The 22329-nt window shown below is 51.3% G+C and overlaps 1 protein-coding gene across 32 annotated transcripts in view; it reads left to right on the top strand.

Annotated features, from left to right (window-relative positions):
• TENM4 (teneurin transmembrane protein 4) overlaps window positions 1-22329 on the top strand; it is a 2118216-nt gene that overhangs the window by 1962189 nt on the left and 133698 nt on the right. For all 32 annotated transcript variants that reach the window (XM_051821885.2, XM_051821866.2, XM_051821785.2 and 29 more), the window contains 3 exons: window positions 7073-7174; window positions 7961-8155; window positions 15111-15311. In XM_051821885.2, coding sequence (XP_051677845.2) covers window positions 7073-7174; window positions 7961-8155; window positions 15111-15311 — 498 coding nt within the window. The remainder of the gene's footprint in view (window positions 1-7072; window positions 7175-7960; window positions 8156-15110; window positions 15312-22329) is intronic.

Genomic DNA, 22329 nt, shown 5'->3' with positions numbered 1-22329 from the left:
TCTGCTTCCAATCCAGCTCCCGCTCCCTGCTAGTGTGCCTAGGAAAGCAGCAGAAGATGGCCAAGTACTTGGGTCCCTGCCACACTCACAGGAGATCCAGATGAAGTTCCTGGCATGGCCCAGCTCCGGCCATTGCACCATTGCAGCCATTTGGAGAGTGAACCAGCAGGTAGAAGATTCATTCTCATTCTCATTCTCTCTCTCTCTGCCCTTCAAATAAATCTTAAAAAATAAATAAATAAATAAAGCAGAGACCATATACCATTAGTAAACTAAATTCCCATTTCCTCCAAGAAGTCTTTCTTTGAAATGTATTTTCAAGTTTTCTTCTCTTTTTGGTTCTTCAGTGAATGTGTTCTACTTGGTCTTATCAGTCTCTCAAATTAGCACCCACATATGAGCAGCTGAACTCCAAATTCGGTGTAAAGGCAGGTGGTGTGCAGAATGGAGCTCCCCATCACCCTCTTCATGGTAGGCGTTGTCCATCTGAAAATAAAGGACAAGGGAACAATAGCTTTCTTGGCCATCAGAATGTTCTCTTGGTAGGGTTGTACCATGCCTGCTTCTCTGATCTCCTTCCTCTGTTCCCTCTTGTATTCCTACTTCGTTTATCAATACAAGGACTATTAAGTACTTGATTTGTGCTTCGCACTCACCAAACTCTTTGGAGAACCAGACGGATTGCCTGTCTCCAAGGGGCTCACAGTCTTATTGATGAAATTCGGCTTTTCCCCAAAGAGCTGCTTAATCAAGTACCAAAACTGAACATAATCAAGGGAACAATCTTTTCCCTAGCCCCCTCCTCAGTGCTGCTCTTAATAGTGGTTGGTAGACTTCTGGATCTGATTGAAAACAGATCTCCCAGTTCAAATGCCAGTGTAGAACTGGCTTCAAGCCCAGGCTGTCAGGAGCTTTGTCAAATTTTTGTCATTGCGTTGACCTAGACGGTTTCAGACTGATGGCCTTTGAATTCCATCATCTGCAAAGAAAGCCGGGGTGCCTGCGGGGACTGACACCTCACAGGCCACGGAACAGCTTTCCAGCACCTGGCACCTGCCCAGTGCCAATCTAGAGTACACAGGGAGAAAAGTTCTTTCAGATGTTGGCATGAGTCTGCATGTGTTTGGACTGCAGGGAGACAACAGGTTTAATTTGCTTTGACAGTGCTTTCCCCCAAGAGAAAATTGACCCAGATATGGTGCCCTCTTGGCATTCAAGAGCATTGCTTGTTTACGTTCCTGTTTTTACAGTGGGGAGCTCCTATGTGTTTTGTATGTGTAAGGGAGTGTGTGTGCCTCCAGGAACCCACATTGCCTTGCTTGGACTCATTAGACAGAGTCAGAGTGTGGTTTTGGCTCATGGAGGAAGGCTTGTGTGAGGCTTCCTGAAAACCACAAGAACAGTTCGGCCAGGTTCAGGGTCAGTCTCCTTCCTTGCACAGCATCATCCTATTTGCTCTTCAAAGTAACTCTGGGGTAGCAGCTGTTGGTAACCCGTTTCACAGATGAGAAAAGTGTTGTGGAGATATGCCTTATCCAAAGACGTGCAACCCACGGGAGACAGTCTGGCTCCAGAGACCATTCTTTTTTTCCAGGCCATTTAGCACAAACTTTGGCTGCAGCTCAAAGTTGACCTTCCAGATTCACTCTCATCAGCCGTGTGACCTTGAGAAAGTGACTTCAGCTCTTAGTCTCTGAGACTGTAAAATGGTGGCAAAGGTGCCTGTTTCTCATAATTAGTACAAGGATTAAAACAATTTATAATTATGCCTTCCATGGCCCCATTTGAGGAAATCAGAAGGTCTTTGACAGACTCTTGCCTCAACCTTGAGTTGCCGTTAACTTAAAACCCAACTATGCTGTCCAGCTGGTTTCCATTTCTTCTTCTTCTTTTATAAGAGTTATTTATTTTGTTTGAAAGTAAGGGTTACACAGAGAGAGAAGGAGAGGCATAGAGGGAGAGAGAGAGGTCTTCCATCCTCTGGTTCACTCCCCAATTGGCCATAATGGCTGGAGTTGCACCAATCCAAAGCCAGGAGCTTCTTCCAGGTCTCCCACGCAGGGCCCAAGGACTTGGGCCATCTTCTACTGCTTTCCCAGGCCATAGCAGAGAGCTGGATCAGAAGTGGAGCAGCCAGGACTCAAACTGGTGCCCATATGGGATTCCAGCACTGCAGGCAGCAGCTTTACATGCTACACCACAGCGCCGGCCCCTCCATTTCTTCTTCTGATTGCTGTTAACAAACCCAGTCCTTCTGTTTCAGGAACAAAGGGGATATCACTGATGTCCAGGTGACACATCCAGCCACCCAGTGGGCTATCCTTGGGTCCCTGCTCCTTTTTTCCCATAACATCCACCTCCATCCTCCTACAGGGCAGTCAGGAGGAAGTCCAGGCGGTTGATCTCTGTTGGGCAGTGGATGGACCTTGCTTCTTCAACCTGGTGCTCCAGAGAGTTCCTGACATGCACTTTAATAATGTAAAGGAGAGCCGGCGCTGCGGCTCACTAGGCTAACCCTCCGCCTTGCGGCGCCAGCACACCGGGTTCTAGTCCCGGTCAGGGCACCAGATTCTGTCTCGGTTGCCCCTCTTCCAGGCCAGCTCTCTGCTATGGCCAGGGAGTGCAGTGGAGGATGGCCCAAGTGCTTGGGCCCTGCATCCCACGGGAGACCAGGATAAGCACCTGGCTCCTGCCTTCGGACAGGCGCGATGTGCTGGTCACAGCGCGCCAGCCGCGGCGGCCATTGGAGGGTGAACCAACGGCAAAGGAAGACCTTTCTCTCTGTCTCTCTCTCTCACTGTCCACTCTGCCTGTCAAAAAAAAAAAAAAAAATGTAAAGGAGAGACCAGGGAAGCAGAAGGAGGTAGAGGTGGTAAATGCAGGCTTCTGTAAACTTGGACACATCTCAGGCACAGAGGACATAAAGGAGGTTCTGGGACAGAGGGATGAGTGGGAGGTGAGCGGGACGGAGGGACTGAGGGTGGTATGAGCAGGCCCCCGCCTTGCTCCCACTGCTGCTGCCTTCTGTCTTTGGTGTTGGGGTCTGATATCAAGCTCCCGTCACCGTAGAGGTTTGCCTGCTCAGACCAGGGCAAGAGGGAAGAGGGGCCATTCCGCAGAGAGCTGAGAGAAGAGAAAAGCCACCTGTGCTTTGCTGGAGTCACTGCCCCAGTGAGAGAGGAGGCTGCCTGGCAGAGTCCTCCTTCAGATGGGAGCCTCTGTGCCAGCCTCTTGTTTCCTACGAAATGAGGCTTTGGGGTTTCAACAAGGAAGATGAAGGCAGCCCTTCCCAGGCACCAACCCTGGACTCCACAGGACTTGGGCATCAGCTGGGATCATCCTTCACGGTGACACAGTGCTGCTGATGACTTGTTTGTGAAGGACCAGAAGCACTGCCAGGGCTTCCCCCAAGGTCTCCGTGGCTTCCCGACCCCCATGACTCCCCAGGGCAGGGGCACTGCTGACTTCGCTTCCTTTGCAGATGCCCTTTGTATTTTGAACAGTCTTGTGCTTAACATCCAGAGAACACGCCCACTCACCCCGCATGTCCAGAGAATGAGCTAAGGCAACATTTCAACTCTGCCTTCCAATACGGATGGCAGAAAAACAAGTTCCCAAACATCAAATGTCCCACCAGATCCCACTGCCAGGAGAGGAAAACAAAAGCTGGCCGGTGGGGGAGGGGAGCCCTCGACTTCCAGCATACCATACACCTCATTATGAAAATCAGTGCTTCGTAGGCAGCGGAGTCTTCCATGCAGATCCACGCAGCTCTAAAGGCACACTGTCCGCTAAGTGGAAGCAGCTGCGGTGTGAACGGAGTGGAGCCACTCCCCAGGCCCTAACTGGGAACACACAGCATCTTTCTGCAGTGGAGTTCACACTTCGCCCAAGCCCACAAACAGCGTCCCTTCTGCAGTGGGGCCGAGCACAGAGAGCTGATCAGCAGAGATTCGTTATGTGTGGAGTCCCCAGTGGGCCCCGAGTTGTTGAAATCCCTCTAAGTGGAAGAAAAGCTATATACACAAACATTTCATCTAAAGCAAAATAATCTCTAAATGTCTCACTCCCCTTTCTGAGCCACCATCTTAGAAATTATTTCACATCTCCTAGAACTTGTGCCTCCTCTGCCCCAACAGCCTGGGGCAAAGTTCTGTAGCAAACAGGCTTCCGTTCTGTCAGGTGTAGCAAGGAACACGCCGCTCAGTCACAGAGCATGTCCTTTGCTCACCTTTCCCCTTTTGGCAGATGATAAACAGGTGTGTATCTTGCACACCTCATACAGTAGAATCTGAAAGTCTGCAACACTTATCTGCATATCTGCAGTCGGTCCTGTTCACTGTGGTGAGCGCAACCAGTAACTGTAGTAACGCTTTAGGATTTGAGAAGGACTGAACCATAGACTTGTCAACCAGGCATGGGCTGGCAAGGCACTGAGATAATCTGATTCTTTCAATGATCACAGGAAACATTTGTTGAGATCCTTCTGTGGTTGGAACCGGGGCACAGACGTAAATGAACAAGCTCAGCTTCTGTCCTCAAGGCAGAAACCTTGACTACGGGCTACTTCAGTAGCGATGGGGGGACAAGATCCCAGCAGTAATCTGGGAAGTAGGAAGGCTTCTCAGAGGAGGTGGCGCTTGAGCTGGATTTGGAAGCAGAAGAGGAGTTACCAAGTGGGTCTGCATGGCAGAAGCAAGTGCTGTAATGAGGAAGCAGGTGCAGAAAGCAAGGTGGAGGTCACGGGGCAGAGGCGCCACAGCCGTTGGGTGGCAGAGTTGGCCTGGGAGCCGGGCCTTCTGCCTCTCTGTCTGGTCCTCCTTCCACGACCCTGCAGGTGGCACGTTCCCTGCAGTTGTATAGGTAGCCAGCAGCTCCCTGTGAAACCAGTACTGCCTTAAGCTTGACTCAAACTTCTCATTTTGAAAAAAGAGTATTCCAAATGAAACTTCCTAAAATGGCCTGTTCCAAAACACCTCAAAAACAGGGATGCTTCAGACCAAGCCAGTAGAGGACAGAGATGCTTGGGCCACACCTGTGAGCCTTACTCCCCTGAAACCCCAGCCATTTTACCCTGGGATGAAGCCACGTGTTGGATTAGACTCTTATCCTTAACTCCACGCCAGTGTAAAACCCTGCTCGTGTGAGCAGAGAAACAACAGCCAGTGAGTGAATTTCCCACTCACAAAAGGATCCACACATTTGGGCCATTTCCCCCCAAACCTTTAAAGTAGGGTCCAGGTTGATCTGGAAGACCTCAAGGGAAAGGCCTGTCTTGGAAGTGCACCATGCTACGAATCACCAAGCCCACCTCCTTCAGGAAGCCTTCCCACTGCTGCTGTGGCCCTGTCCCAGCTGCTCTCGTGCTGCCCTGCAGGACTCTGCTGCGTTGAGCCTCAGTGTCTTTGAACACCTTCTCCAACATGATCTCTTAATTAATGATGGATGTAGAATTGTAGAATAGGAAGCAGCTCAGGGGAATCACCCCCACCATCCCCTTCATTTCACATGCGAGGCAGGTGAGACCCAGAGAGGGAAAGGAAGCTGCTCAAGGTCACAGAGCTTGTACTTGGCCCCAGGCTACTGCCCGTGCAGGCTGCAAACTCCCTGCAGGTAAGGCTTGCGTCTGACAGGCTAACATCTGATCTAACGGAGCCCTTACTCTTGGCTTCCTGACTCAGTCGTGAGCTATGAAGGCAGGTTTATTCCATAGCTCCGCTTGCTTAACTTTTTCCTCTGTTTTCAATTCTGACAAGTCACGGCCCTCACTCTGGGTCGCCGTTTTCTTCTCCGTTGAGTGAGAACACTGGGACGGATCAGGTCTCTTGGATCCCATCAAGTTCCGAAAGTTCTAGAATTACCCACCCGCAGCTGCATCCTTTGCTGCCCTCATTGTCCCACAGACCTGCTTTGCTCATTCCTCTGGCCTCAGATCCACATAGCCTAGAACCTGGGCTGGAGTCCAAAGGCCGGGGTTCAAATCCTACCTCTGTGATCCAGCACCTGTGGCCCTGAACAAGTCACTTCATCTCCGTTAGCTGCCTCCTCCTCTTCATTTTCTTCTTTAGTGACATAGGAGTAACAATACGTGATTGTCAGATTTGGTGACAGCAAAAAGATAAATTTCGTGGTGATAAATAGCAGGAAGAAGGCATTCGGTATATAGCTCCTTCTTTACTTTATTCCATACCCAGCATTGTTGAGAAATGAGCTGTTTCAAATAAGCACAGTTTCTAGATAAAAACAGGTTTGCTAGCTAGAGCCCTGAACATTGCCTAACTTTTGATTAAAAGCTTTTGGAAATTGGTTCTGTAGTCCTTGACACAGTGTGGAATGCTGAGATGTTAGGGGATTAGATCAAGGAACATCCCCACAGAGAGTGGGTGACAGCAGATTCTGGGGGTGCAGGGACAGTGTCTTGGAGGTAGTCAGCTCGGCAAACCGGGAGCCCCTGAGGGGTTGTAGGCAGGAGGGTGACAGTACCAGGTTTATTGGCAACAGATCACTCAGGCTGCTGGCTGGTGAATGAGCCCAGTGGGGAAGGGGAGGGTAGAAAGGAAAGCTGGGTTTTGAGAAGCCCCCTTGAGAGATGGTGAGGCCCGAACAGAGCAGCGAAGAGTCAGAGGTGGGAGGCACATTTGCCAGTGCCCAGTAGCTTGATGAGAAAAACAAAAAAAAAAGACAAAAACAAAATCAACAGACTCTCAGTTCATCAAGTTCATCACAATAAAAATGTGAGGCACAGAGAAGCAGAACAAGACGTCACCCAGGAGCCTACCCCCAACGATAATAAGCGCTGGTAACAGGTTAAACCGCTTCGCCCAGTGTTTCTGAGCTGAAGAACTCCTAATGCATTTGCAGGCACAAATTTGATTTATAAAGACGTGGTCTGGGCAGACATATTCCAGACACAGCTCACCATGTCCCCTGAGCTGTATCTCAGTGAGAGAGAAAACAGCGGGCTTGTAACTCTGTCCATTGCTCCTGGTGACCAGGCCTCTGAAGCCAGATGCGTGGGGCCTGGCCAGCACCAGCTCCATGGCTGTTCTCACACTGTCCTCTTCTCCCACAGAGTCGGTGGAGAGCTGTCCTAGCAACTGCTATGGCAACGGCGACTGCATCTCTGGCACGTGCCACTGCTTCCTGGGTTTTCTGGGCCCGGACTGCGGCAGAGGTGAGGCCTGCACATGGGACATCCGCTCCCCTGGATTCTCAGAGCGGCAGCTCGGGTTTCGCTTCCAGAGCAGGGGTGCGACTCCAGGCACCTTCTTCAGAACCCCTGGAAGGTGGTTTGTGGGCAGAGCCCTGGCCGTGTCAGCCCCTGGTATCCCCCGTGTGCACGGGGCAGCCACAGGGAGTTTCGTGTGCGTGGCCCAGGCAGGCTAAATGGACTTCCCCTTAAAGGAGTCACTAGCCCTTGCCAAGCAACTTTGAAGTTCATCTCCATTCTGGGGGGATTTCTGTCTGGCCTGTGGATAGGCAGGGGCCAAGAGTCAAGTTGGGCTCAGCTCTTCTCCTAAGGGGGCAGCAGGTGAATGGGGCTAAAGGAGAGACCTGAAATGCAAGAGAAGCCGAGATTGGCCAGGTTACAGTGAGTGGTGCTGCAGGGGTGGGGCAGGGCGGGGGCAGGGGCGGGGACTGTGGCAGACGGGAGACCCAGCTGCCCAGTCTTTCCCAGCCAGACCAAGCCCAGTCTGAAGCTTCCTGTCCGAGCTTCCTGGCAGCCAGGCCACCACCTCGGTGGCCGGAAGGAGAGCAGCATTCAGTGGGCACCACCTGAACTGTACCCTGTCACCTACAGTTCCACATGAGTTAAATGGGAATGACATAAAGCAAGAGAAACAGGCAGATGAGACCAAGCGGGTGTTCGTGAGGCCACCACCAAGACGAAGGCAGCTGGGGCGGGGGTGGGGGGTGCCGGATGTCGGTACACACCAGGGTTCCGCTGTTGTCTCCCCAGCCTCCTGCCCCGTGCTCTGTAGCGGGAACGGCCAGTACATGAAGGGCAGGTGTCTGTGCCACAGCGGCTGGAAGGGCGCCGAGTGCGACGTGCCCACCAACCAGTGTCTCGACGTGGCCTGCAGCAGCCACGGCACGTGCATCATGGGCACCTGCATCTGCAACCCCGGCTACAAGGGCGAGAGCTGTGAGGAAGGTGAGACTCGCGGGTGCAGCGCTTGTCCCCCCTCCCCCCCCCCCGTGACAGAGGCCAGCGCGCGGTGCGGGAGGGCAGCCAGCAGGCAGGGGACGCCCCCTGAGCCTCTGTGTGAATCCCCCAGCTGAGCCAGGATCCCACCACCAGCAGTGTTCCTCAGGAAGAGGATAGGTGGGCCCCGGCCAGCGAAGCGGAAGGCAGCCGTTCTCGACCGGGCTCCGTGCCAGAAGCCTGTGTCATCTGGCTTCAGGCCATTTCAGGGGGAAGAATCCTCTCCAGCTGACATTGGGGAAACTGAGACTCAGAGAGCTGAATGACTTCCCAGGGGCACGTGGCTGGCTGGGTGGCTTGGGCCCTGCCTCTGGCTCCATCGGCCAAGTTATTTCCACTCTCTTCTCTAAGTGTGTCTACTCATCTTCTGCCTCCATTTCCAAAGTCCGATTCTATTACGGACCTCCAAACACTGCCTGCCTGTATTGTACTCCTGTGTGTGTGAGTGTGTGTGTGTGTCTCCCGTGCCCAGGAGCCTGTCTCTTGCATAATGCAAATCCCAGGCTGTGTAGAATGAGGCCGCAGAGTAGCTGCTGATTTAACAGAGACACCCACTCTTCCCTGGGAGGTCTAACCAGGTGCGATCAGTGAACATTTCTGTTGCACGAAGAAACTGAGGCCCAGGGAAGGACAAGAAGGGGCCCTGCACGTGGAGCCGACTCACAGCAGGGCTGGTGTTGCCCCAGGTCATCCCTTTTACTTCTCGAGGGCGGTTTCCAGATGGGAGGGAGAGCCTCATTCAGAAGCCCCACAGAGCAGCTTTTAAGAGTTCACACTCTGCGGTCAGGCGTAGGTGTGAATCCTGGCTGCTCCGCTGAGCAGCCTCACTGCCCTCATCTATAAAATGGCCTTCCTCTGAGAGCCATTGTGCGCCCGGAGTTAAATGACCCAGGTGACGCACGCAGGTTCTGTGTCTCACAGGTTGTAATCGCTCCAGCCATGCATTTTTTTCTATCAGTAGCCTGTTTCCTGCCCTGCCCCATGTGCTACTCCCAAGGTCTTCTGCAGTGGGTGGGCTCTGCCCTGGGCAGCTGCGGGATGCTGTGTGCACTTGCCGTTACCCCCCATTCTCCACCGTCTAGCGCCCTAGCACCCTCCCCAGCGGCTGGACAAGGCTGCAAGGGGGAGCTGGTCCTCTAACCGCGTTTGCTACTTCTCAGAGAGTCCTTCTCTCCAGACATCGATTTCTCTATTAAGAAGAAAAAAAAAATAGACTTTTTCCAGGCCTGTTTTCAAAGAATGGGAACAGGAAGGGATGGTGTTTGAAAAGTGGGGGCGCTCTGTCTGTCCGCCCCACGCAAGGTTGGGGTCCTGAGGCAGACCTGTTGAGCTTGGTGGGGATTCCTCCATCAAGGAGCTTGCACAGCAAGCTGTGGTTTCTGAGAAAGGAGCGCCAGCCGCCAACCAAGGAATTCGGCTTTGCTATTCCAGGAATGGCGACCTTCATCCACTTTTCCTTCTCACTATAGCCCCTGGGGGTGAATTCCCTGAGAAGGGAAGGGAGACAGAGAGGGACTGCCCTTGACATTGTGGGCCGGCCCCACCCCCGTGTTGTGTGGGCAGAGGGGGACCTGTTGCTCTCCAGATAAATCACACAGGACAGCATGGTTTGGGTTATTTACCAAAGAGAGAAAAACGTTGTTTAGAACTCTGATTTACGTTATCTGTTTGAAAGGCAATGTTTTTTACTCCTGCTTTCTTTTCTGAGGCGGGCCATCTGGTTCTGATTCTTTTTATTATTTCTGTCTCTCCTGCACAGCGCCAGCGTGCAGTCCTTGTGTTTATAATGGGGTTTGGGGGACCTTCCTCCTCCTCCTCCTCTTGCCCCCCTGCCCCTGCTGCTCTGTGCTAAGCAGCTTCACTGTGTTTATAAAACATCAGCTAACAAGCTGACTTTTTTTCACTCTCTTCCTTCTTCTGAAGTTTATGGCCCCATATTTTTGAAAGTTTGAACCGAGCCAGCAGAAAGCTGGGAGGGAGGAGAGGGAGGGCCAGAGGAGACCAAGCTTGGGCCTTGGGCAGGGAGAAGAGAGAGCCTGCGAGGTAGGTACTGCAGGATGGCCAGGAGCTCCGACAGTCCCTGGGAGCACTGCAGGGAGGGGCTGCCTCTGCAGCCTGCAGCCTCCTGGCTTCGTTCACGGGCTGAGCTTCTGGCACAAGTCTTGGCTTGCATGGCAAGCTCCATGGAGGAGGCGTTCCGGCTGGCATGTCTTCTGAGACCACCGAGTTAGGTTCTCTTCTGAATGTGGTTCAGCCTGTGGCCCTCGAAGCTTCACCTTTCCTCCTTGGTCCCCTCCAGCTCCCTCCTCCTGTAGGCCCATGCCCTTCAGCTCCCTGGGTGACTCCCCACGGTGGTAGGAGGTAGGTGACTTTGATTCCACCCAAGGGTCCCTGCCACCAAGAGACCCCAGGAGGGGGCAGATCCAGACCTCTTTGGCTGAGCGGCACTGTAGCATGGCTGATGGCCCTGGGCTTAGGAAGACAGAGAGCAGGGCCAGGGCCCATCTCAGCCTAGCTTCCTGGAGCTGCCCTCTCTCCTGGGAACTGAGGCCCACCCCAAGCTCTCTGGGTCCCAAGGCAAGCATCAGAAGTGACAGTTAATTGCCTGGAGGTGGCCTGTCATCACCTGTCATCCCGATCTTTGTGCTCTGCTTGGGATGTGCCTTGCTGGCTCCTGGGGCCCCTATCACACTCTTTGCATCTGTGGACATGGCAAGGCTGGAGCACCGAGGGCCTCTGGCTGAACTTGGTCCCCTCCGCCTGCTCAGCGACACAGATGTATAGACCTCAAGGGTGCCCAGGGATTCTCGCAGTCACTTGCAACCCAGAGCCGGGGTCCAGGCACTCACAAAATGGGAAATAACTCACGAGGCCTCGGGACAGGAATTGCTGAGTTGTTTCCTGTCCAAGTGGAAAGCTCGCTGGGTCTAGGGACTTATTGGAGCAGCCTAATGGGCCCGTGCAATCCTTCCGAGGTTCTGAGGTCTGAGGCAGCTCAGGAGAATTTATCACTGTGATTATTTTTACTCTGTTTAATTACTAGACATTCTGACGGGTCGTGTTTGAACCTTTAGGAAGCGGCGTCCAAAGCCAGCCAGGGAGGGTGCACTTTGCCTTCATTTGGCCTTGTTCATACTCCACATGGCTCTATGTCTTGTTTTATTTTGCTTGGATTTCTATTTTTAAACTGCATTATGGGTTTATGTAAGTGTAGGTTCATGCATGTATTTTTAAGTCAGTGACATTATAAGAAGAAATCTCAAGAGGTCCATACCAGGAAAGAGGGATCTGTATTTAAAACCTCCTCGGCTCAGTGCTGTGTGACCTTGGGCAAGGTATCACCCTTCTCTGTGCTTCCAGTTTCCCCATCTGTAGAATGGGCCAGTAGTAGCCAGCTCATCCAAAGACTGCCAGGGCTCAGTGAGATAATATACTTGAACTGCTTAGAAATACAGTGTGATGCAGAAAGGAGGCTAGAATATGCTAACTGTTGTGATCATCACTTTGCCTTTAGCCTGTGGTCACTCAGGACTTTGGAAGTTCTCATTCATCCATTAGGTCACTGAGTTGAACTCCTTTAAAAACCTAACTAGTGAAAGAGATTTCTTTTTTTGTGTTTTAAGATTTATTTATTTAAGAGGCAGAGTTAGAGAGAAAGAGAGACAGGGAGACAGAGAGAGGTCTTTCAGCTGCTGGTTCACTCTCCAAATGGCCACAATGGCTGGATATGAGCCAGTCTGAAGCCAGGAGTCAGGAGCTTCTTTGAGATCTTCCACATGGTGCAGGGGCCCAAGCACTTGAGCCATCCTCCACTGCCTTCCCAAACCATTAGTAGAGAGCAGAATCAGAAGAGAAGCAGCCGGGACTCAAACCAGCACCCAGATGGGATGCCAGTGCCGCAAGCGGATGCCTAACCTACTACGCCACAGCACCAGCCCTGTAAAAGAAGTTTCATAATAAGCTGGTCCTCAAGTGTTCCCAAATGTTGCCTTTTGCAGTCTGCCCTTTTGTGTCTATGATTCTTAAATACCAAGGCTGCACTTCCCAGGCTTTTGTGCAGAAGAGAAATGCACTGGGCTATAAAATATAATAAAAAAAAAAAAACACTTAGAAGAATGTCTGAATTCTAAATGAGCTCTGACGATAGCCTGCCCAAGTCATGTGACTGGATGTCCTGATAGGATGGGACAGTAACTTCTCGGCAGCAATTTACAGTTCATATACTGCTCTCAAATCCTCACGCTCATTTGGTGCTCATAGCAACCTTGGAGTTGGATAGGAACCTTTGTAGATAGGAAGCTCAGAGCAGACTGTGGTGTAGAACCAGTCCATTTGACCCCACAGCCCATGAGCCTTTTGGGTCCTCAGAAGCCAAATGCTGTCTTTCCCCTTACAGCACAAGACTTGTCCATGAGCTTCTGTAAGGAGGAGCCTGGGGGCTGGCGCTGTGGTGCAGCGGGTTAAAGCCCTGGCCTGAAGTGCCAGCATCCCGTTTGGGTGCCGGTTCTAGTCCCGGCTGCTCCTCTTCTGATCTAGCTCTCTGCTATGGCCTGGGAAAGCAGTAGAGGATGGCCTCAGTCCTTGGGCCCCTGCACCCATGTGGGAGACCCTAAAGATGCTCCTGGCTCCTGGCTTCGGATTGGCGCAGCTCCAGCCGTTGCAGCCATCTGGGGAGTGAACCAGCAGATGGAAGACCTCTCTCTCTGTCTCTACCTCTCTCTGTAACTCTGTCTTTCAAATAAAATAAATCTTTAAAAAAAAAAAAAAGGGGGGGGAGGAGCCTGACCATACTCATGAAGTGCAGTCAACATTCTCTCCACCTGCTACGTGTTGGTTGAAGCCCCTACCAGGACACCACTGTCCCCTTAAATTACAATGTAAATAGAATTCCCTACCTCTCTGAACTGAATGACGACCCTAACAAGTTTTGATAGAGCAGAGAACATGCCAATTCTATATTCTTCCTACTAATTTTTTTTAAAAGATGTGTTTATTTGCAAGACAGAGAAGGAGAGACAGAGAGACAGAGACAAAGAGAGAGAGACAGAGAGAAAGAGAGGTCTTCCATCCACTGGTTCACTCCCCAAGTGCCTGCAACAGTCAGGACTGGGCAAGCCAAAGCCAGGAACACCATTCAGGTCTCTTATGTAGGTGGCAGGGACCCAATTCATTTTGACCTTGCCACCACCACCACCACCACCCCCCCCCCGACAAGCCCTACATGGGGCTCCTTGAATTTTCCATATGAACTGGAGCCATATTATAAAGTTATTCACAGTACTCTTTTACTTTTTCTGTGCAATATTTGTGGAAGATTAGAGGTCTCTGTTAATTTTATATAGTCCCATAACAAAAGCTTTGATTTGGGGATGTTAGTCCCTAATTGAAATATCACTGGCTTCAGAATCAGACTGTCTCACATTGCTCTCTGTATGTGGAAAAATTAAAACTTTTATGTACTCTTGGTGTAAAGTGTTAGAGCCACTGTGGAAGACTGTTTTATTGCCCCTCAAAAAATTAAAAATAGAATTACCGTATGATCCAGCAATTCCACTTCTGGGCGTAAATGCAAATGAATTGAAATCAGGGTCTCCAAGAGAGATTTGTATACCTATGATTGTAGGATCATTATTCATGGTAGCTAAGTGGTGGAAGCAACCCAGTGTCCACTGACAGATGAATTGATGAACAAACTGTGGTCTGTCCATCCCATGGATATTATTTAGCCTTAGGAAGGAAGTTTGGGCACATGCCACACATGGGTGAACTCTGAGGATATTATGCTAGGTGAAATAAGGTAGTCTCAAAAGACAGATACTGTAGGACTCTACTTATACAAGGGACCTAGAGTCGTCACATTTCTAGCAGCTGTCTAGAGGGTGCAGAGTTTGGGTTTTACAAGATAACGAGTTCTGGAGCTGGATGGCAGCAATAGTTGTACAGCCGTGTTAATGTTCCTAACACCACTGAATAATCCACTTCATAGTGGGGGAGATGAGGACGCTTGGGTAACTGGGAAAGATTTTTCTCTCTGGCAGAGTTCAGCTGTATGATGTGAATTATGCACCCGCCCGAGCTTCCCTTTCCGTGCCTCTCTGGGTTACTGAGGAAACTGAGAGCGCTGAGCACAGCGAAGCACCGAGTCAGAGCGCACAGGGTATTCCCCTATCCCTGGTGCTGGCAGGCTCTCTCGAGATCATCTTGACTTTGGGGCCCCCCAAGTCTTACATGAGGCTCCTTGACCGTGAGCCACCGCTTTATGGCTCATCCACCACCTAAGGAGAAGCTGTGCGGAATCAGCAAGGATCATCTTGAAGAGCCCTTGAAGCATTTGCCTTCAGGCAAGTGAAGTTTGGAAGCTGAGATCAATCCTAAGACTTGGGGAAGGTGATGGACCCTACTGGCATTCAATTGCAAAATAAGTTCTCATTTCATTCAGGGATCTCGTCACTTCCTCTCTTGCTCATGCAAGTGCAACTTGTGCGATAATGTGCTAAGCAATAGTGTTGCTCTCTGCAGATGTGTGGAACACATCCCACCTGCTGCCCTTGTTCTAGAAGGAGGAGATGCTGGGGTGAACAGAACAAAGACTTGTCATCTGCCATTGCTATGGTTACAGAGTAGACACTGCTGCTGGTTGTTTATGCATTTATGCTCTGTCCACCCACAGCCATGAGGGAGCAATTTGCGTCCGCACTGTACAGGTGAGGGACCCGGGACTCACGTGACAGGTGTAGCACTTGCTAAGGTACCACTCTTCACTGTGCCATGTGGCCTCTGCACGGATCTGGGCCCTTCCTCAGGGCGTGGGAAGCCCCTAAGTGAGAAGGTTTACTGTTGGTGAAAGAATCCTGGCTTTTGCTGGTCAGCTGCTTACCTCTGTTCTCTCTCCTCCGTGTCCCAGTGGACTGCATGGACCCCACCTGTTCAGGCCGGGGTGTCTGCGTGAGAGGCGAGTGCCACTGCTCCGTGGGATGGGGAGGCACCAACTGTGAAACGCCCAGGGCCACATGCTTGGACCAGTGCTCAGGCCACGGCACCTTCCTCCCGGACACTGGGCTCTGCAGCTGTGACCCAAGCTGGACCGGACACGACTGTTCTATCGGTAAATGTGGGCAGAAGTGTGGGTGGCGGGAGGGGCTCCCACTGCTAAGTGTTAACCATTTGGTCCTGCTTGAAGGCGTGATCCTGTTCTCTGTCACACCACAGCAGGTGCCCTGTGTCTCTGGGTGCTTTTCTCCTTTGCCTGGACAGCAGCCCCCTGCACCTCTCCTGTGGCTGGGCAAAAGATTCAAAGCTTGCATCCTCAATTCATTCCCTCTGTGGTGTGGCCTTGAGATGTGAAACAACACCCCTTCCCAGTGTTGCCTAAAATTATAGATGTGTTTCATGGAAATGATGCCACTCTCATTAACAGTGTTCTCCCTGCAGGCAAAGTCAAGGGGATCTTAGGGTTCTTAGACAAGATCTGCAGGAGCGGGGCTCTGTAGGATGCATGGCCCAGTTATTGAACCCTTTGGTTTCATCCACTCCTCAGAATGAAGTCCAACCTTAGTGTGCTGTTTACCGTCCTCTGCAACTCGGCTCCCACCTGCCTTTCTGGCCAGACTGTAAGCTCCATGAGCTTAGCAAACAAACCTTTCTCGTTTGTACAGCCCCAGAACTCAGCGTGGGCCTGACCCATAGCAACAGTTCAGTAAAGATGGCTAGATGGATGCATGGATGCATGGAAGGAAGGAGACAAAGGGAGGATGGATAGATGATGAATGGGCGAATCCGTGATTGAACGTATTCTTGATTGTGATATTCGATTTGCTGCAGGATGTATACATGTAAAGCTCAAAGAACAATTACATTGGCCCCCTTTGCTGTGTAAACATTTTATGATTTGTAGACCCTCTTAAGGTAAAGAGTAATTGAGTGCATAGGTGATTCCCCCAGCACAGTATTAGATGGTAGGTTATATGGTATCTAGTAGGTTGTATCCACATCTGACACCTCATTTAATCCACACCAAAGCCCCATGAGAAAGCTGTCATCATGTCTTTTCTACCAATTACATAACACTTTATCACAAATACTTACAGAGCAGAGGAATGGAGATGAGAAAGTTGCTATGTTTGTAAAGCTAGAATTCTGGAAAGAGGGGAGGGGAGACAGCAAACAAATGAAGGTCAAAAAAAAAAAAAAAACAGGGAAAGCCCAGGCTCAGGAACTGTTCAGTCAGTGCTGTGCAGGGACACACACCTGAAACAGGAAACCTCTCCAGTTCACTGCACTTCCTTCCTTCCTCTTGCTTTCTTTTCTTTTCTTTTCTTTTCTTTTCTTTTCTTTTCTTTTCTTTTCTTTTCTTTTCTTTTCTGTCTTCCTTTCTTCTTCTTTACCTCCCTCCCTCCTTTCCTTCCTTCCTTCCTTCCTTCCTATAATTATTTATTTATTTTGAAAGAGTTACAGAGAGAAAGTGCTTCCATTTGCTGATTTACTCCCCAGATGGCCACAAGTGCCTGGTCTGGACCAAGCCAAAGCCAAAAGCCTAGGGCTTCATCCTGGTCCCCCATGTGGATGCAGGGGCCCAAACACTTGGGCTATCCTCCACTGCTTTTCCCAGGCCATTGCAGGAAGCTGGATCAGAAGTGGAGCAGCTGGGATGCTGGCATCACAGGTAGCAGCTTTATCCACTTTGCCACAACACCAGCCCCTCCAATGATGTTTTCGATCCTAGTCACTTTCCTTGTCACTCTGCACTGTTTAATCAAGATGAAGATCAAATTATCCTGTGTTGTATATTAACAGATCCAGTTGTGATCAGGAAAAATGATTGAAACCTTTGAGAAAAATGAGATCCACGTGACATTCATGCCTTTGGAATACTTTAATTGTACCTTTCCCCAATGAATAGTGAACCGATGTTCAATATGCAATCCAAACTGGACTTTTATCCTTGTTTGCAAAGCTCATGCAAAGACTTGATTGTAAGCAACATAGTTCTGTTGATAGCAAGATAGCAGAGGTTTTCTTACAGCTATACTGGCTTGCCTTGTTCACTACGTGGCCATGCAGCTGACTTACGACAGGTGTGCAGCTGGCCTTGCACTGGCAACCCCTGATGTGATTGAAAGGCCCCTACAAAGGCTGGTAGAACTTTGAGTGAGGTCACCAAACGCTCTTTAGCTGGCCCTGTGAAAGGAGCCGCCAGACTCACTGGAAGGGATGTTGAATAGAGTAGTGAGATTTCTTTCTCAATCCCGGTACCCCATCCCCCATCACTGGGATCAAACACATACTCATACGAGACCTCCTGTGTGAAGGCAAAGCGAGCCACAGTGAGAAGAGCCCCTGATCACACAGACCTGGGTTCAAATCCTGGCCCTGCTGCTTGCTGGTTGTGACTTGGGGCAAGTCACTTCACCCTCGTAAGCTATGAAACGTAGATAAGAATAGTCTCTACCTTCTGAGGTTATTGGGAGAATTTTTTAATGCAAGAGAGAGCTTAGCACCCTCCTTTGCCCGTGATATGGCCTCAGTAACCGTTAGGTATTGTCCTGAGTAGAATACCCATCAGTGAGAGCGCCTGATATTAACGAAGACGTTTAATCGTGAGAGGCGCAGTGAAATACACCCTCTCGGAAATGTGGACTACAGCTTAAGTCACTAGGCTGTAACTGACGAGAATGGTGTCATGACTGCTGTGAGTCTGAGGATGTAAAAGCTGGCTTCAGATTTGCTGTCTCCCCTTGCACTAGGAACAGCAGTTTGTGTTAGTTGAGGATTTCATGGCATACAAAATTATTTCACACCGAAACACACACAGCCCCCACAGCAGCAGCCCCATGAGGGAAGGAGGACGGGTTTGGTACCTCTTGCGTTCCTGTGACGACGCTCTGGGCAGTGCTGTGACTCGCCTGTGGCATGCTGGGACAGGAGGAGGCCAGGAGTCAGACGCCAGCCTCGGGCTCTGGGTCCACCTGCTGCCCACTGCCCACTGTTTGTGCTCAGCTCTCACTCCCCGACCGCGAGCCACTTGGGGAGCTGTGACAGTGCCTCACCCCCTTCCGAGAGGCATTACCTTCTGGGATTCAGCCCTGGTTCTGCGACACGCTTAACCGCGTGAGCTTGGCTGCACCCTTAACTTTTCTTGACTTGGCTTTCTTTATCTGGAAAGTGAAGCTAATAATAGTAGCTACCTCCGCGGGGGGTGTGATCATTAAATGGTCTCGTTGTGCACACGTTGAACAGTGTCTATCATCGGATGAGCACTTCTGTCTTCCTGCCACACCCCCTCCAAGGGCACGTGCGCTGGGTGAAGCTGCTTCCAGACTGGGGAGCTTTTCCCGTGAAGCTAAGCGAGGGATGCTACACTGCCTGGCTCCACCACGGCTCAGCGACTGCCTTTGTGTTTAGGAACTTAGCTACAGGGCAGAGGAACAGGCTTGATTTCAGAAGGTTTGTTCCCTGCTGCTCTTATGGCTTCAGCAAGTGGCTTGACCCCAACCCTCTGTTTCCTCCTAGGTCAAAATACCTTAAAGCGTTGTAGTGAGGATTAGATGAGGACACACAGGTGAAGTGGTTGTCATAGTGTCAGACGTGGGTACACGCTGGACAAGCCGGGGCTCTGTGTTATTTATGCTGCTTGCAGCCTGGCGAGACAGGGCTGGCACAGGGGATGCCCAGAGCCTGGCCACCAGGGGCTGCAGGCCAGCAGCGGTGTCCTCCGTGATCCTCGTGCCATCAGCATTGGCCGTGGGCAGCTGGGCTGGCAGGGATGGGCCCCCGCCGTCTGCCGCCTGCTATGAGGGAGGACTGTGTCTTTCTGCGATGAGTATCTGGCTGTTTGGCACCGAAAACAGGATTTAATGAAAGGAGCTTAAATCAACATGGGCCTGCTCTCGACAACCAGCCCCATAATGAAATGTGAGCTGACAAGCTCCCCGCGCTCTGGTGAGGTTTGTGGAAACAGTGAAGTCAGATTCTACACAAGTATTGACTCAGGTCCCTGGGTTTGCAGCAACTTGCCTTCTGGGCTGGTCTTAGAATTCGCCCCCTTCCCAGCTTCACTGCCCGCCCCCCCAGGTCCAGCCTCTTTCGTGTGCTCTTCCTGTCTGATAGCCACACAGGTAACCGTCTGACCAGCTTCCTGTGGCCTGGGGGATGTCACCCCCTGAGTCATTTGGGAGGAGGTTGTTGATGAGGATGGTGGTGGTGATGATGGTGATGACGATGATGATGCTGATGGGTCAGGGAATGGATGACCATCGCTGCGGTCTTACAGACAGCAAAGAGCTGGAGGGAAGAGTGAGTTGCCCAGAGGAATTCAGCCAACCAGTGGCAGAGCTTGGATTAAGCCCAGGCCTCTGTGTGCAAGTCCTTAGCTGCTGCCTCGTACCCCCTTTCCATACAGAGAGGTTTCCTTGCCCGTAACCTAGGCTTGCTTTCTGCCGTGTCATGGGGTGGGATGTCAGTGAAGGAGCGTCCATTTCTTTGTGCTTCCCACACCCCAGGCACCAACCTGTGCTTTACAGCCTTATCGTAGTTGAGGTTCATAAGATCCCTGTGAAGGAAACATCACTAGGATTATCGTTTTCCACAGCGGGAAGCTGAAGTACGGAAAGATTAAATGGCTTTCTGGGACTAGCCACTGCACACACACACACACACACACACACACACACACTAATTAGTGGTCAGACCCAGATTCAAGCCCCAGCTGCCTCCAAGGTCTCTCCTAAGCCCCAGAGTATAGGGAGCCCTGCTGTGCACTTGGGCCTCTTCCTAACCAAGCTATGAACTCTGTGAGGGCAGCATCTGTCTCCCTAGAACAGGGCCAGACAGGGGCTGGGTTCTGAGTGCTTGCTGCATGGATGACCCCACCGGCGAGAGGCCAGATGTCACCCCCTGCAGGTGATGTCATCCTCCCTTACAAGTGGCCCCGCTGGACAGGGTTCGCCTCTGCACAAGCCAGCCATGCTCAGAGGCCTGCTGAGCAGAGGGGCCCCTCCTTCCCACCCACCAAGTGCTTTCTTGGGTCCGAGCTGCCACAGCCGAAGGCCGGGGATTCAGCCTCTTCGAGATGGTCCCTAGAATGGGAAAGGCCTGCTTTCCTTCCAGAACCTATTGACTTCTGCAGCAGAGCCCAGCCCTGGCGTTTCCCAGGGGACGGTTTCCAAGGCCAGCCTTTGTTCTCATCACTTCTCCCTCTGGTGGACCTCCTTCAGGTCTTCCCGTCCCACCCTGGTCCCACAGCCTCTGTCCTCCTACTCTTCAATTCTTCCCCATCCCCACGGCTCTGTGAACCCTCCCCAGTCTCCTCCTCCATCGGGACTTTTATTTGAGAGGCCCTCTCTCCACATCTTATTCCTTGGGGTGCTGGCTCGTAGAAGCAGCACACGGCAGAGATCCTGCCTGTCCGATGCTCATTCTGGTGGTTTATGATTCTTACCGTTGTATCACGGTTGAGTTTCATAGAGTAACAGAGGGAGCTGTGTTAGAGATCCAGTGGCCCCGGTTTGAAGGTAGCATGTGCCATCAGTAAGAATGAGGTTCGGTCTGGGGCCAGGCTGGAGTTTTCAGAGCTCAGCTCACCCCGAGAAGGTGGCTAATGATACCTGCCTTGCAGTGTTCTTTTCCAGGTTATCTTTCTTTTTTAATATTTATTTATATACTTGGAAGGCAGAGTTATACAGAGGGAGGGAGGGAGAGAGGGAGAGGGAGAGAGAGAGAGAGAGAGAGAGAGAAGTCTTCCATCCACTGGTTTACTCCCCAAATGGCTTTAACAGCCAAAGAGGAGCCAGTCCAAAGCCAGGAGCCAGGAACCCCAAGGTTAGCTTTGGTATGTATGCATAAAATGCCTAGCATAGTAGCAGGCGTGAAGCAAGCACTCAGTAAGTAAAATATCAGCATAAACTTTTTAAGCCTGTGATTAGATCTGAATTGGTTGAACAATTTGGTTTGGGAACAATTTTCTTTTTTTTTTTTTTTAAGATTTATTCAGTCGCTGCTGCTGTGGTGTAGCAGGTAAAGCCGCCACCTGCAGTGCCGGCATCCCATATGGGTGCTGGTTCGAGTCCCGGCTGCTCCACTTCTGATCCAGCTCTCTGCTATGGCCTGGGAAAACAATGGAAGGTGGACCAAGCCTGTGGGCCCCTGCATCCGCATGAGAGACCTGGAAGAATCTCCTGGCTTTGGATGGGCACAGCTCCAGCCATTGCGGCCAATTGGGGAGTAAACCAGCAGATGGAAGACCTCTCTCTGCGTCTCCTCTCACTGTGTAACTCTGACTTTCAAATAAATAAGTAAATTTTTTTTAAAAAAAAATTGATTTATTTACTTGAGGCAGAGTTACAGAGAGGGAAAGAGAGATCTTCCATCTGCTCATTCACTCCCTAAATGGCTGCAATGGCCGGAGCTTGGCTGATCTGAAGCCAGGAGCTTCTTCCAGGTCTCCTATGTGGGTGCAGGGGCCCAAGTCCTTGGGCCATCTTCTACTGCTTTCCCAGGCCATAGTAGAGAGCTGGATTGGAAGAGAAGCCGGGACTTGAACCGGTGCCCATGTGGGATGCTGGCGCCACAGGCAGAAGCTTAGCACACTACGCCACAGAGCCGGCCTTCAGTGTGGGGACAGTTTACACTGAAGTTTACAGTGAAGGTTTGGATCCAGAAGACCTGGCTCTGAGTCCATGTAACCCATAACATGCACGCGCTCTCTCTCAGAGGTTGAGTTCCCTGGTAGTCTCAGTTTCCCTTCCTTCTCCTTTCTCAGCCCCCAACACAGTCCTGACCTCTACATAAAGAAGCACCAATGTGCTAACACATTTATCACCAAACAAGGAGGTCAGTGGCCACCCAGCATTAGCATCAGTGCCCTGTCCAAATAGTGAGCTTCCTGAGCTCCATTCCAAAGAGGAGCTTGAGGCCCACAGAGAGAGCCCCTCCGCAGCAGCACCACACCCACACCCACACCCATCCCGAGGGGGCACACATGCATTTAGCTCATTCGCCAGTGTCCCTGGTGTGCTGGGTGCTGCTCCGGGCACCGAGGATCAGAGAGCCCCACAGTCAGCTGATACTGAATCCTGCACCCAGTGAGAGCTCTGGCTCATGGGATCCCCTGGGGTCTGGGAACACAA

The sequence above is a fragment of the Oryctolagus cuniculus genome, chromosome 1 (assembly GCF_964237555.1).
Source record: "Oryctolagus cuniculus chromosome 1, mOryCun1.1, whole genome shotgun sequence".
Taxonomy (NCBI): Eukaryota; Metazoa; Chordata; class Mammalia; order Lagomorpha; family Leporidae; genus Oryctolagus; species Oryctolagus cuniculus.
This window is presented reverse-complemented; position numbering and strand designations above follow the sequence as displayed.